General features: G+C 44.3%; 1 protein-coding gene across 1 annotated transcript in view; it reads left to right on the plus strand.

Annotated features, from left to right (window-relative positions):
* BLTP3A (bridge-like lipid transfer protein family member 3A) overlaps positions 1-16,550 on the plus strand; it is a 58,813-nt gene extending 42,263 nt beyond the window's left edge. The window contains exons 14-21 of the mRNA XM_050953006.1: positions 396-1,951; positions 3,443-3,642; positions 5,831-5,985; positions 6,091-6,241; positions 8,672-8,937; positions 9,895-10,003; positions 10,552-10,667; positions 12,260-16,550. Coding sequence (XP_050808963.1) covers positions 396-1,951; positions 3,443-3,642; positions 5,831-5,985; positions 6,091-6,241; positions 8,672-8,937; positions 9,895-10,003; positions 10,552-10,667; positions 12,260-12,385 — 2,679 coding nt within the window. The 3' untranslated portion in view covers positions 12,386-16,550. The remainder of the gene's footprint in view (positions 1-395; positions 1,952-3,442; positions 3,643-5,830; positions 5,986-6,090; positions 6,242-8,671; positions 8,938-9,894; positions 10,004-10,551; positions 10,668-12,259) is intronic.
* The last annotated feature ends 2 nt before the right edge of the window (positions 16,551-16,552 follow it).

Below are 16,552 nucleotides of genomic sequence, written 5' to 3' on the forward strand. Positions count from 1 at the left end.
CTGCATCTGGCGCTGGCTAGCCTTCTTGTTTGCAGTCTTGGCAGGCAGGCAAAGGCCCAAATGGGCCTTGGAGACAAAAATCCCTTCTCTCCCCTAGGGGTGGGTCCTTTCAGATGTGGGCACACGAGTGGAGGCAGGGTGGGATAAACTTGTAGTGCTGGTGCCCAAGCTGTGGTTAGTAAATAAAGGATTTCAGTCACTGGTGCTATTGAGTTGGCATCTTTTCACCTTTTAGAACAAAATACACTTTAAAAAAACCAGTTGTTCTGAATGTATGTCTTTCTCAGAATATGTGCTAGGAGTGATAGCACAGATATCACTGTGCTGAGTGCAATATACTTTCCTGGAATGGGCTGCTAATCTCTCCCCTTCTTATTTATTCCCCCTCACTGAAGGTAAGCATCCCGGTGGAGAAGAAAGTAACTGATCATTGGGACCGTCCCAAGGCCCTCTCCATTTACACCTCAGAGATGACTGCCACCAACTCTCGCTATGACCCTCACTGCAGCTGCTCAGCCCTCCAGAACATCTTTCGCAGATTTGCCAATTCAGAGTTCTTCCACTCCACCTACACCCAGTTCCCAAAGTCTCAGGACAACTTCAGCATTCTCCACACCCTCTTCCTACGCCACGCATATCAGGTGGAAACCAGAGCCCAGAAATGCACCGGCTTTGCCCATTCAACTTGGAGGACCTCTGCTTCTGAAGACCTGTGGTCTGTTTACTTCACCCAGATCTCCCTGGACTTTGAGGGGGCTGAGAGTTCAAAGGGCAGAGCCCTTAACTTTATTGACCCTTTCCCCCTCTCCATTTGGGCTTGCCTTCCCAAGAGATGGGAGCAAGCTCAGGTGTCCAAGCTGCAGGCCTCTGCTGCCTCGGAATTGAAAATCAAGCCTTCTGCTAGCTTTAGTAATCATGCCAAATACCAGGACCGTACCAGAGAGCCTGGGCTGTGCCAAAGATCAAAGACTGAGCAGGACCTGAAAAGCATTAACAAGGTCCCGGAGGCAAACGACATCTTGGGAGAATGTGACTGTGATGATGACAGAGAGGATGCTCATGAGATGGAAGCCTCTGCTGATATTCATGTGCTTGCGTACTCGACCGCTCATGTGAAAATGCGTCTCAACCATTACCAATACCTGGTGCTGCTCAGGATGAAGGAAATTTTGCAGACGCTGCAGGAGCAGTTGGCTCAAGATACGCAGGATTTGACCGGATCTCCCTTAGAACCCATGACTGCATGCATGGGCATCATGTTCAACAGTGCCGAAATGGCCCTGCTCATGCATCCCATCCCAGGCTCTGGCTCAGAAGCTCGGTCCATAGACTCTGATACAACGAGCCTGATAGAATCTGAGCTCTCACCATCAGACAGCAGAGAGGGGCTGGCTGCTGAAGAGAAGGAGCTGAAATCAGATGCCAGGTCAGAGAAGGAAGCGAGCAGCCCCTCAAAAGTCCTGGAAGACAGCGGGATTGAAAACACGGATGTGAGCATGACTGTGTTGCCAGAGAGACTGCCAGGATCCTTGAGTGCTGGAGCTCTGGGAGCAGCTGACACAGCAGATCCACAGAGCAAGAGCATGGCGGAGAGGGGACCAGTTGAGGAAGCACATGAAGCTGTAGAAGCCCTGGATACAGGGAGACTGAGCGAGCCCAGCAGCCATTCTCAAACTTCACTTGCCCTTTCTTCCAGCCAGTCCTCAGAGGCACCACCATTAGAGAGCAGAGACATCACTCTCAAGGAGCAAGCAGAACTCATCCCCTTGAAGAACCTAGATGTAGAATTATCAAGCGCGCTGCATATGACTAAGGATGCCACCAAGGAAGCCCTGCACGTGACCATGGACCTCACAAAGGAAGCCATGTCTATAACTAAAGACGCTTTCAGTCTGAGCCGGGAGAAGATGGCTTCTACTATGCAGAAAATGCTCTCTCTACCCCCAGCCAAGTGAGTGATTTCTCCTCTTGCCCTTCTGAACAGCAACAGCAAAGTTGAGGTGGGGGTATGTTTAACAGTGACACATCCACATTTTCTCTCCCCTTTAGAATTCCATCTTTCCCTCTGAGTCTGAATGATCTTTAAAACTGCAGGCCATTCGCTTTCTGGGAAGGGGGCAAAAGGCTGGCTGACTTCTTCCTTCCTCTTACTAGTGATTGGATCCAAGATCCTACACGTCCCATAGTCTCTAGCTCCTTTCATTGCTGTAATGTAGCCACTTCTGGGATGTAGGGCAGCATGCAATTTGCTGTGCAGTAGTAGGGAATTTTGGCCAAGGATGCCTGGGCAAATCCCTATTCCTTTTTAAAGGTCTCATGATTTTAACATTTAAGAGAAGGCAGGACCTTGCTTCTTAAGGTCTCATCTGAAACACTGGCACACAGTAAACTGTGTCGTATATTGTAGATGCTGCTGCAATAATTTGAATCTATACTTCCACGTAATGTAGATAAATCCAATATCTGTTCTGTTCATTGTAGGTTCTTATACTGTGCTTATCACGGTAGTATCTGAGCATCTTCTAATAGTGCATTAAATGATGTGACTAAGTCTATCAAGTGTTGTATGGTTAGACCCCTAACCATCCTCTCCTACCAGGATAAGCCCACATCTCCCTTCTCACTATTCCTGTGACTTTCTCTCTGACCCCCGTATGAAGGGGATGCAAGATGTTAAGACACATCACCAGAAAAGAGTCTTTCCTGAGGACTGGATGGCTTAAGGGATATAGGAACCTTTCACTTCTTTGTTATCAGTGTAATGCAACCCAGGTTGTCCATGACCTAAAATTTTGACCAACCGACAGGTTTATAACTGCCTTTGGGATGGGTTGATGATTCCCAGTTCAGTTTTTAGTGAGCTGGTGTTCACAGCTGGTCCCGTTCCAATCGTTCTTCCCGAGGTAATACAGAGAGCTGGGGACTAGGGAGTCTGGGATAGTGCAGGAAGTTGGTAATGCGACTCGGAGCCTTTCATCTCCAGGTTGCTAGTTCAATCCTAGCTCAAGTTACCTGATGGCTGTTTAGTAGCCTTGGTGAAAGGTCTGGGTAGATCTCAGTCTGAGTCCTGTAGACAAGTGTCCGCACAAGCCACTATCAGCTTGAATATAGCAGGTCCCCATGCTGGAAGATACAGAAGAGAAGGCATGAATTGAAGTCCTAAGTTTTCTTTCTCCTGCAGAGGTGGCCCCTCTGGGAGAGGACTGAGATGCCTGGATAGGATATTGCAGGAAGCTTGCACTGTCACTCTCTCTGCTGTGGATAAATAGGATTATATTTTCTGTTTCACTCTGCTTTGCCCACCATTCCATCCCTGACAATTCTAAATGAAGCCACAAGCTGTGCTTATAACATTGTATTGTTCAATATAGAAACAGTGTAACTGTGATAATGAATTTAGTGCCTGAAGGCTAAGCTGTCTGTTTCTGTGGATTTTTGGTAGGGAGCCTGTGTCTAAAGTTGAAGAGGGCGCAGCAACCACTATGGGCGGCGGCAGCAGCAGCCGAATGCATTTCTTCTCCTTGAAGAGGACTGCTTCCCAGCATTCCTTTGATGCCACCTCCCTAGACGGGAACTGCCCTGAGGACAGGCTGTCTGTGGACAGTGATGGCAGTGATGGCTTCGTGATGCTCATGGACCCTGGTAACTAGAACTGCCTGTATGCTTTCTTTCATTATTAGTTCACACAGCCAAATTAATCTCTGATGTAGCTAATGGAGTGATATATACTAATGGAGTGATGTATACTAGACCACTATGTCTGTCTCTAACTGATCCTGTCGATTACTTACTCCTGGGCCATCCAGCCAGTATGGATCTCTCCAATACTGCTTTTTGATATGCCTTCTCTATGAAAGAAGCTGTAGGGCAAGTACAGTCTAAGAGAACCCTGCCGGTATCTGTATGGTATGGTCACTGGCACACTCAAAGTGTGGAATTAGCTCTAGAGAGGGGTTAAAACATGGAACTGGGACTTTGGAGATCTGGATTCTATTCCCATCTCTGCCACAATCTTATTCCATGACTGTGGGCTAGTCACGTCCTCTGTTTCCTCATCTGTAAAATGGGAGGGATAGTTACCTATCTCGCTGAGAAGTTAAGAGGTTTGATTCATTAATCATAGGACTGGAAGGGACCTTGAGAGGTCATCTAGTCCAGTCCCCTGCACTCATGGCAGGGCTAAGTATTATCTAAACCACCCCTGACAGGTATTTATCTAACCTGCTTTAAAAAATTTCCAGTGATGGAAGATTCCACAACCTCCCTAGGCAATTTATTCCAGTGCTTAACCATCCTGATAGTTAGGAAGTTTTTCCTAATGTCTAACCTAGACCTCTTTTGCTGCAATTTAAGCCCATTGCTTCTTGTCCTATCCTCAGAGGTTAAGAAGAACAGTTCTTTTCCCTCCTCCTTGTAACAACCTTTTATGTAGATAAAAACTGTTATCATGTCCTCTGTCGGTTTTCTCTTCTCTAGACTAAACAAACCCAATTTTTGAAATCTTCCCTCATAGGTCATGTTTTCTAGACCTTTAATCATTTTTTTTGCTGTTCTCTGGACTTTCTCCAATTTGTCCACATCTTTCCTGAAATGTGTCACCCAGAACTGGACATAATACTCCAGTTGAGGCCTAATGAGTGTAGAGCAGAGCAGAAGAATTACTTCTCATATCTTGCTTACAACATTGCTAATACATCCCAAAACAATGTTTGATTTTTTTGCAACAGTATTACACTGTTGACTCATATTTAGCTTGTGGTCCACTATGACCCCCAGGTCCCTTTCTGCAGTACTCCTTCCTAGGCAGTCATTTCCCATTTTGTATGTGTCCAACTCATTGTTCCTTCCCAAATGGAGTACTATGCATTTATCCTTATTGAATTTCATTCTGTTTACTTCAGACCATTTCTCCAGTTTGTCCAGATCATTTTGAATTTTAATCCTATCCATCAAAGTACTTGCAACCCTCCTAGTTTGGTATCGTCCGCAAACTTTAGAAGTGTACTCTCTATACCATTATCTAAATCATTGATGAAGATATTGAACAGAACTGGACCCAGAACTGATCCCTGCGGGACCCCACTTGTTATGCCCTTCCAGCATGACTTTGAATCACTGATAACTACTCTCTGGGAACGGTTTTCCAACCAGGTTTGCATCCACCTTATAGTAGCTCCATCTAAGTTGTATTTCTCTAGTTTATTTATGAGAAGGTCATGCAAGAGAATATCAAAAGCTTTACTAAATCAAGATATATATTTAACGTCCTTCTCTTCAAAGCCGTCCATGGGTGGGCCCAGACTACCTGAGGGCTCACTCTGCATGGTCATAACCTCCCGTAATGGGTATTCTCCTGTAGAACAGTGGAAGTGCTAACTTCGATACTGACTGCAAGAGGCAGCCCCTGGGCAGCTGGTCTGTGACTGTACATATCACTATTGGGAAGAATCAGAATGACCATGAATCTCAGGACCTGCAGAACACAATGTTCAGAACCCACTTCTTTAGCCTACCATTCCCCCAAATAAATAAACTTAAATATAACAAAAATACACAACCCTTCTGGGTTTCAGAAGCGTAATCCTTTTGTATTCATGTTAGAATTCTAAGGCACTTGGATATTACAGCAATTGTAGTGGTATAGAAATACATAGGTAGGTGGAATATTTGTAAAAGTGCTGTAGAAGGGCAAAGTGTGGTGTTGGGGATTACAATAAATGTGTCATTTGAACTTTCTATCTTTCAGTTAAATCAATCCGAACTGCTTTTGATTGTTTTCAGGAAGGTGGCAAAATGGAACTGTATCTGAGTATTCATAATCTGTTTTCAGATCATAGCCTCGATTCCCTCACCCCAGGACAACCTCTTCAGGACCTTCGTGATGCAGGCAGCAGAGCAAGCCCAATGGTAGAAGATGAGGATAGAGGGATGCCTGACATGAACAGCTCAGCTTCTCAGAGTGGGGAAGACCCTAGCCTTCAGCTGGTCAGATTTCTTTCCTCCCTCTCCCTAAAGTCTTTCTTTAAAGGAACCTTGCAAAGGGGGCAATGTAGCTATTTTGACAAGTGGTACTATGACTTGCTGTTTCAGGTCTCTGTTCTGGTGCTGAAAATGAATGAGGTGAACTGCGGGATAGAGGCAAAAGGCGATGATCTGTCACTTGCTGTACAAGTTATGGAGGTTACTCTGGAGCAGTTGGGCAATATTGGAATGTGGCAGTATCTACAAAGCAGCTGTGTGGGTAAGATGCTGGCCTTTGGACCTGTTGGCTTTGAAACCAGAGCATCAGGCACTGGCTGTTATTAGGAAGCCATGAACTGTAAATATTGTTTTCAGTGTTCATGTGCAGTAACAATGTCTGTGAAATGTTGACAATATTGAGAGCCTCTGTCTCAGTGGTTCAAATCCAGTGTCCAAAAGTTGCTTCCATGGCTGTTTTGGTGGCTATCAGTCCAATCTCAGTTCCCAGTAGACAGGTGGCCACATCACGCCCCCTCCACCACAATTGATTCACTTGTTATATCCAAACAGAATAAAGTCTAAATCAGTGATAGATAGATACTTGTGCTTTAAAAGAGCCAATTCCACAATATTGAGAACAATTATAAGATAAATCAGTTGGGAGAAAGAGTTTAAATAGAAATATATGAATGATAATTGGGAAGTCTTTAAGAACATTTCACTACATGTGGCAAAAGCCACAATTCCATTCTCAGGGGTGGCTGCACTGGTTGAAAAAACAACCTACTTTAGAGGAGAAATGAAAGCAGCTATAAAATATATTGTGGGGAATGTGTATATAAATAGAAAGCAGAAGCTAGGAACTGAAGAAAATTGATAAGGGAAGAAAAATGGCACAAGAAGAAATCTACGGCCAGCAGAGCTAAGGACAATAACGACTTTTTCAAGTATATTAGGAATAGAAAGAAATGTAATAATGGTATTGGTCCGTTGCTATATGGAAAAATTGTTAATAATAATACATAAAAGGAAAAAAATATTGTGTGTATTCTATAGTTGGGGAAAAGACAGATGATATAGTTACAACATATGATGATGAAATACTGTCCTTTCCACCAGTAACTAAGGAGGATATTTAAACAGCAGCTATTTAAAGCTAGACATTTAAAAATCAACAGGTTCAAATAACTTGCATCCAAGAGTTTTAAAAGAACTGGCAGTGGAACTCACTGGACTATAATGTTGGTTTTTTAAATAAGTCTTGAAACATTGGGGAAGTTTCAGAGAACTAAAAGAAAGCTAATGTTGTGCCAATATTTAAAAAGAGAAAACAGGTTGACCTAGGTAATTGTAGGTCAGCCACTGATCCTGGGCAAAGTAATGGAGTGGATGATAAAGGGCTTGATGAAGAAAGAATTAAAGTAGAGTAATGTAATTAATGCCAATCAATATGGCTTTATGGAAAATAGATCTTGTCAAACTAACCTGGTATCTCTTTTTAATGAGATTACAAGTTTGGTTGATAATGGTAATAGTGTTGATGTACTATCCTTGGACTTTTGTGTGGCATTTGACTTGGTACAAGTTCAGACTAAAATAAGGTGCAAATTTTTAGCAGGTGAGTGTAATTAACCATTGGAACAATTTACCAAGGGTCGTGGTGGATTCTCCATCACTTGCAAGTTTTAAATCAAGATGAGGTGTTTTTCTAAAAGACATGCTCTAGTTCAAACAAGAAGCGATGCAGGGTCCTGTTATGCAGGTCAGACTAGATGATCACAGTGGTCCTTTCCAGCTTTATAACACTAGTGGGGCCCCTTGTTGGTAGCCTCAGCCGAGAAACCAAGGATTGAATTGGCCTTGGAGACTGAACTTCTCCATCATGCCTCAAGGTGGCTCCGTCTAGGTCAGATAGTGACCTCCTGGGCTAAAAGGTCTGTGGAGTAGTAACTTTGTCTGTACAGTGCCTACCGCAATGGGAACCTGGTTCCTAGATGCTATAGTAATGCATATAATTAATAATGCTTACAGAAGCTATGTGGGGAAGCTTGCACTGCTGCTCCTGATGCTGTTATCTGTGCTGTGGATAAATAGACATCTTCAGACTACACTACGTTTAATCTAGGATGTTTCACCAGCACTGAGCTGAAGCTTAGAAATCTTTAAAAGAAAGAGAGAGTAGCAATTACTGTGCTAGTGATACCCCCTGATAGCGATACACCCTTTTGTCACTAGGGGGCATAATAAAATTATAAAATTACATAGTATTCAATTGGAATGCAAAAGCCTCCTGTCTTGTACAAAAGGTTCCTAATTAGGGGGGTGCAGTTTTGCTCGATACATGTAAGATTCTAGGTGCTGTGGAGTAAACCTAAGTCCTCAAGAACGCTGAAACTGTCTGGAGCTGACATAGCGGAGGGGTGAGTTTGGGGGCTCACGTGACTGCCACTGAGGGGGCCAGTTGTGTTGGTGGATTCTGTGATGTGGACACTTGTCTGTTTGAAAATTGGACTGAAACTTGTTTCACATAGGACAGAGGGGGCGGTTCTGACACCAGTCAGGACTCCTGATCACTACCGTCACGGACTGGATTTCATCCAGTGCCTGAGCAATGAAAGGCTTTATAGGCTGTATGTCTCCTAAAGGCCTATAGCCTACGACCAATACCATCCAGCCTCCCTACCCCTATGATTTCCTTCTGTGCCTCTAGGGGATCCAACCGTAGAGAAGCCCTTAACCACAGAAGCTAATCAGACCCAGCCGGAAGTGTGCTTACGTCTTGAAATAGGACCGAGTGCCACTGTGCACTCACCTCTGGCTGTCCAGAATGGGTTCCTTCACATCCTGATCCACAGCTATGGTGCAGAGCTCCTGATGTCCTCCCTCACCAACCTGGGACCCTTCCTCGAGGATGAAGTGGTACCCGAGGTGATTCCCATGAAGATAGAAATTGTGGATGCCAAGATTACGCTGAAGGTGTGTTTGTGTGTGCATTGGCAGGGAAAAGTGGGTATCCAGGGCTCAGCTGTGAGTAAGGTTCTACCAGGAAAAGAGAACTGCGGTTGTCTGGAGAGGTGCCATTTCCTTAATAAAGTGTGCAGAATGATGTTCTACCCTTTCCTCTACCTCTTAAAAACGACCTTAATGGTGAACAGGTAGCTCCTTGGAATCTTAGTGTAATGGTTTGACCATGGGGAATGTGAATGGGAGTCTGAAACTCCTGGGTTCTCTTCTCAGATTTGCCAGTGACGTGCTTTGCAGTCTCAGGAAATTCACTCAACCCCTTTGTGCCGCTCTTCTCATCTGTAAAATGGGGACAATGATTCTGACCCTTTTTTGTGAAGCCCTTAGAGATTTACAGGTGGAAAGAGTTGCTTAAGAGCTGGGTGGTAGTAGTATTATTGCCACTTACTCAGTGAGAGAGGGCACCTGGTGCAGAGAGAGGTCTGATAACCCACCTGTAACCAGCCATGTGTCTTTGTCATACTCCGTACGACCATTACATGCCCCTTCCTTTGGTCTGTATCTCCTCACACAAGCATGGGCTAGGCTTACTGTGAAGCAGCAGGGCCATCTGCAGATTAAGTGCCAATTTTGATGAATTTTGACGGAAGTTTGAATCTGGGACATGCAAGATAGTAACTATGAGATGTGGCCTTCAGGGGGTTTGTGGTGAGAGACTGACCCGGGTCATCTTCAGGGATGTGACTGAATTCCCTTTTGCCACTCGGAAAGGCTTTCTGTAAAGATAACTAAGGCTTACATGCAGCCCTTGTGCAAAGCCATTCTCTTCTGTTTAACGGTCAGCCCTGGATGGGATTGGAAAATGCCAGAAGCAGTAACATGGCTACTATGAGGACTTGCGAGGAAATCTTTTGCTGCATTGTACATGGAGTTGTACATAGCAGCTGATAATTTTTGTTTGTTTTGCAGGATGACAGTCCTCGGGTGTACCCTACCTCTCCTGGCACCATCCCCATAACCTTGGCGGTGGATCATATTATTGTGAAGCGCAGCGATGATGGAGTATTCTCTGTAACAGGTCAGTAAAGCAGAGAAGCCTGGATCCCTCTTCCTTCACCACCATTGCTGGAGACTAGAACACCCTGCAGTGATTCCTGCTGGTAGAGACTGGAACTGAAATATGCCTCTGCTGTGGGAGGCTAGATCTGGAGTATCTGATCAGCATCCGTTGTTCCCTTATTCTCTGCAACCACTTCTGCTGGAACAGGCTAAGAATATTATGTCCCCTATATAAGCACCCCTCTCCTACAATACTCCGATATTCTCATAAGCATCCACTCCTGCTGGTGTAGCTTCTTGCTTGTTCACAAACTTTTGCTTGAGATTATAAATTAGAAGCTCAAGGCAACATTAGTGTAATCGTTAAAATAGGACTGGAGGTTTCTTTGGTTCTGGTTGTCATTATCACTGACTTATGAAGCCCGAGCAAGTGACTTTTTGTGTTTTGGTATGGTCATTTTTAAAATGGGGATAATACTCATGTCTGTACAGCACTTTTGAGACCCTGTTATGAAAAGTACTTCATGATATAAGTGCACATATTAGTATTTCTGTGTTCCTTTCCAGCTGCACAAAAGGAGGGACTATCTTTACAGAAGAAGCCTGAGCAAGATCTGATTGAAAAGAAGGTCCCAGTAAAGAGACTTTTGGCAGTTCCAACAGGAGCAGTACATGAACTACAGGTAAGCCATTTCTGCATGTTTCCTTCCAGACAAATAGGCAATAGCTTGTGTCCCAGACAGCTGGCTGGAGATGAGAAGACATAAGGTTGGGAAATGTAAGGCCTATACATGCATGTCTCTTTCCTCATCTAGGGTGTTTATAGATAGGAAGCCCTAGTGTTCTCTTGTGAGAGCAGTCATCTCACCTTTCACACTCAACCTGGAATCAAGAGCAATGCCTGCATCACTCTGCAGCAAACTCTCCTGATCACTTTCACGAACATTGTTTTCTGAGGGGATCCATCTTTCAGCCACCTATCCAATCCCTGAATGGAAGATGTTCTTTCAGATGTGGAAACTTTTAGAAAATAGGTCATAAGCAACCACAGAATGAGTCCCATAGACATGAGAATTTCCTGGAAACATGGAACCTTCTGCTTAATTCACTCACTGTTTAATTTGATCCAAACATCTGGAACCCAAATAATTTTGTATTGCAAACAAGCAAAAACAACCTCCACTTTTTATTGCCCTTCCTTTACCCAGACATTACTAGATAATCTGATCATTGGCTACTGAAAAATGTGCTGAGGGAAGCACTGTGGTCTAGTGGGTGAAGTGCTGAATTGGGATTCAGGAGACCTGGCTCTGCCATTGGCCTGCTGGGTGACCTTGGGCAAGTCACTTCTCCATTCTGTACCTCTGTTTTCCCTTCCACTCTTTGCCTCATGTATTTAGGTTGTAATCTTTTCGGGGCAGGAACTATCTCTGATTGTGCGTGTGTAGCACGTAGCATAATGGATTAGTGATCACAACTAGAACCCCTAGATGCTACAGTAATACAATAATAGTAATTAATTTCCTGATTCTACTGAAGTCAGTGGGAGCAGGATCGAGGCCTAAATTCTGAATGAAAGAATAACACAGCTCAGGGAAGACCCATAAATAAACATGATTGTCCAAGACATTAGCCTTGCCATATGCTGTAGAGCTGTGTGAGGGATTCTGAGGGCCATTTGTATAACAAGACCAATAGGTAGCTTCAGTCAAGGAGGCAGAAACAGATGTGACTGAATTAAGGGGTGGTTCCTGGAGTCCTTACACAAGGAGTCCTGTTAACTTTAGTATGCCTGCTTATGAGGATAAGAATAATTCACATAAGTAAGGGTGCAGAATTGAGCCCAATATTTGTCCTGCTGCCTTGCCTGCAAGTATAGTTGTGTGACACCAGAGTTGTTGCGAAGGAAAATCCCCTCCTGCTGCAAGTCTGTTCGTGTGTCTAGAAGTTGGGTAGGAATCCATGGAGACCTGTGGCCATTAGACTGCCACTGATGGTTGTGCAAGCTGAATATAATAGTGGCCATGAAAGGTATTCTAGGAAACAGTTGGAAGTGCATCTGTCAGCAGGTACTCATGTGAAAAAGCCAAATGGAATCAGTATGTCAGTAGACTTTGTTTGCTCCCCAGCATGTAGCTGCAGGTCATCTCCAAGCTCCTGGTTTCGTATTCCAATTTGACAGTACTGCGAGAAATCATCAGTCTGGTCTGGTTTGCATTTTACCTTTTGGAAAAATCTGTCTCTCCCTCCCTCCCTCTCCCCTTGTCTTTTGTAGCTAAAGGAAGCCCCAGCATTGCAGAAGGAGCTGCACACCATGAAAATAGCCCTAGCAGAAGCCAATCTGGACATAGCGCGCCTTCTGCAGGAAATTAGGAAATACGATCCCCTCTTCCAGCTTTGACAGCAGAGGCCCAAGGCAGCAGCTGCTCAGGAGGAGCAGAGATCACCACCAGCACCAGGCGGCTAGTTTGTTACATTGCTGCTGAGAGGCCAACCTCAGCAGAGAGGAATTGCCTTGGGGAATGGAAACCTAATTGCAATTGCAGGATGAACTCTTACGTGGGGTAGAAGGGGAGGAGGCCCTGGCTGGATGAAGGGAAATGAGCAACAAGGAGCCATCTGGTTCTGGTTTTGCAGCCATGTCCCTCTGTCCTGACAGTACGGTGCTACACTCTATATCACTGAACCATTGCAGTGCTTAGTCTGCAAGCAGAAAATGCAGAACAGTAGTCAAGAGCCAGGCACCCCTGTCCAGTCATCTTACAATGGTATTGCTGGCCTGCTTTCACACCACCATTGCATCTGCTTCCTTGTTCATGATGGTTTACGGGGGGGGTGGGGGGGGATGTCTGTACTTCCTTTACTATCTTCCTGGGTGGTGTTGCCCAAACACACTCACCAAAGAGTACAGGCAAAAGCAATAATGTCATCTTACCCAGTTAAGGCATAGTCAAACATGGCAGAAGTTGTTTTGCAGTGAGTGCGTACGATGTGGAGTACGATGGGATGGAAATGCTGGGGTGATTGGCTGCAAGAGATATGGAAATAACTTCTCTCCATAGGGGAGGGAACATGACTTGCAGATGTGCCCCTTGCAACCTGTCTAGTGTAGTACATAGTGGAAAAGGGGAATAGAAGAGACCCAACAATTTGCAGGCCCAGGACAAAACGAAGCTGTGGGGGTACTAGATTTTGGAATGCATCCTGCTCACACCTGCTGTCCCTGAACCCCACCTCTCACACTGTGTCCATATACAGTGGCTATTGCCTTTAGCCTTGTGTGAAGGCTGCCACTTTGAAAAATGACCCTTGCTCATTAGCTGAAACCACAGAGGCTGAGTTCAGCTGTGTTCTCCATGCTGAAGTGGGAGAAATCCAGCCTCTCCTAACGAAAGATTATTTAACCTTTTCTTGAACTGACCACTGAGGTATCAGGCTGAGTGCAGAGTGTACAGGCCAAGGGGCAGGAGAGGGGGAAGGCCTGGAATCTCCCTTTGTGAAGTGTACTGCACTCAGACATATCTCCCAGAGGTTCGCAGACTGATGTGGGAGGAAAAGCACTGACAGCAACAACTACATGAATTCCAACCTAGCCATGTATTTTGAGCCAGAGATGAATCAAGTGATGTGGAAGTTCCACAAGGGGCTGATGGTGTACGTTTCATCAGGGTGCTGACACGCAGACCTTTCCTTAGTGACTTCTGGCTACCTTGGCTGCTCTCTGCTAGTTATCTGAAGGCAATGAAAACAGCAGCTGGGTAATGTTCACTCTTGGAAGATGCTGACTCAGTGGTCACCTTCTCCGAGGTGCTTCCGTGATGAAGGTGAAGTGGCCAAAGTCAGTGTGTGACTTTCTTCATTTAAAATTCAATAGATTTTACAGGTAAGAAAACCTAGTAGAAGGTGATGTGAGAGTTCATGAAAAGAAGTCATTGACAAAAATACCCTTTATAATGTTGCAGGAAGCAAATGCTCTTCTAAAGGCTGATAAGTTCGCTATTTCTTCATGTTACTTGGCTGAGCTAGTGCGCAGCCTTGGCACTGGGTGAGGAAGCAACTACACATGTGTGCTCCTTAACTAACAAGGGAATAAACAGAACATGCTAGAATCCAGCAGAGAGAGAGAGACTCCACCCGTGATAGAAGATAGTGCTGAATGGAAGAGTAAGCTGCACAGTTTAATATAGAACCATACAAGTGTCAGAATGAAGACCGCCCACTCACTGCACTTTATTGCATTCTGAGTCTCTCTTGGATTTTAATGCATTTCAAACTTTTTATGGATTGGATTTCTCAGGATGTATTTTATATTTGTATTAACGCACGATTTGTAATGCACACACTACCTTTTCTAGTGCCTCTAGAACAAACAGCTGATCCCCACCCATCTTGATGAATTAAGGTCTGGGGAGTGATGAGAAGGAAAAAATAACTTGTCATATAACCTTTTTTTCCCTGCATATTTGTTCCTTTGCCTAATCCTGGACCTATCAGGTGTTTCTCTTTAGTAGGGAACTTGTAGTCTAAGCCCTTCAGCTCTAGGGAGGAAGGGTGCATGTTTTTATGTGCTTATTTGATGGTACAGATTTGGAGAGGGTACTGAACAATGGCTTGGAAAGAGCCAACCATGAATTCTGTGCAGATATCACTCAAGTCAGGGTATGGAAGAAAGGAGAGGAGATGGACAGGATGCCAGAACCCAACACAAAACGCTGTCATTGTTGGGATAATTTTAAATTCAAAATCTTTTGACTACATTAGGCAGAAGATGGAACTGAATGGCACGCTGTAGTCTTTGACCAGTATCATTGAAGAGACGGCAGCCTGGGGGCAAAGACAGCACTGACTTACTGCTGTAAGATGGAGGACTGTATCTCTGCCATCTGCTTGTCTGTCAAGGTCCAACAGACCAATGCCTAAAAACAGGTATGGCGACAGCAGCAGGAGCCTGACTTTCACTGCGTGTACTGGGACCTGGCAATTAGAAATTATTTTGCTTTTGAAGGGAAAATTCTGTTTTAAACAACCAACCTGATCTGAGCATTAGCCTGAGGCAAACGTAGGGTGGCAGAACTCCAGGCGGCTTTGCAGTTGTGGTACAGTCTCTATCCTCATCTAATTCAGCTGTGGTGGCTACTGTGTATTATATCTTGTTTGGCTGCTATAGTTTTCATATGTTCATTTCTGTCCCTGGAAGAGGGGGGATAGTCCACCATCTCTCTATACTAGAATATTCCTGCTTTTCCTCAAAAGCATCTTTCCTGTCCCATGCCTCCTCAGAAGAGCTCTTCTGATAGGAAATAATGCACATATAATCTATGTTGAAAAACCCTCTAATGTAGCAGCCCTTGTTTGATCCTGTGGGCAGAGAATCTGTTAACAAGAGAATGCACTTTAACTTTTAGCAGTAGTGTGGGGGTAGACTGAGTATTTCCCCACCACCCTCACCTTGTGTATGCACAGAATAATTTTAAAATAAAGAAAAGGGGGTTGTAGACATGCAAGAATTATCTCATGTGGTGAGGATCACCCTGTTACTGAGCTAAACAGTTTTCTCCTAAGACAGGCACTAATGCGACAGTGCATCCATTTTTATATATAACCAGAATTGCTGTGAAATTAATGTACAACAGCTAATTGTAGGTGTAAAAGACATCTAATTTGTGAAATGTGTGTGTAAAGTCCAAGCTTTTGTTTCAAAGGTGAAGTTGTTGGTCACTTTCATATAAATGGAGGTTAACATTTAGTCCAATTTACATGTTTATATGCACACTCCATCTCTTCCTGTTGAGAGAAGGGTACTCCTGCAAGTGCTATTGGGAGGGAGAGGATGCTGGTCCCACTGCTTTATTCACATTGTGCTTGAAGAATCACTTTTTTCCTTTGTTTTAAAGATGTCCTGCTGTCTTTTAGTGATTTGTGTAAGGAGTGATAGGGGAAGGCTTTGCACAGCACTGGTATCTAGCTGCAGTGGCGCTAAGCTACTTCCCTTTCTCTTCCATCCCTGCCGCCCAAACAAGAGTTGGAATGCAGTTTCCCATAGCACGGCCAGAGGAGCTTGGATTAGTCAGTATAGAGCTAGGTTCAGGAAAAAATTGGGTGGTTGTCTTTATCTGTATTCTGGTACAATACAGGGGCCCTACATATCAGAGCCTCACTGGGCTCCGTATTGTTTAAAAGCTTCCTCACTGTTGAGGATTGAAGGGAGGAGCTGGAACGGGAAAAAATAGTGAGTTTGATAAAATATTACTTTGTTTTAAGTGTTATGGGAAGGTTGATTTTTGAAGACTTGGCTCTACCGTTGTATGTTCTATTAAATGAGTTAACTTAATCCTTAATACTGTGTAACTGCAGTATTACATTAGGAATGAGTGTGGGCTGCAGTAGCTCTTGTTAGTTTGAGGGCACCACTCCTATCTGCTTACGAACAGGGATCCTGGGTACAGGCAGAGTACTGTGTACAAGTCTGACTTGAATTTAAGACCTAGTCAGTATTGGAATCTTATGTTGCAGTATTACATTTCCATGAGTGCATTTTTTTTTGGTTCTGTGAACCACCTTAAAAAGA

Source organism: Gopherus flavomarginatus, chromosome 5 (genome assembly GCF_025201925.1).
Source record: "Gopherus flavomarginatus isolate rGopFla2 chromosome 5, rGopFla2.mat.asm, whole genome shotgun sequence".
NCBI lineage: Eukaryota > Metazoa > Chordata > Testudines > Testudinidae > Gopherus > Gopherus flavomarginatus.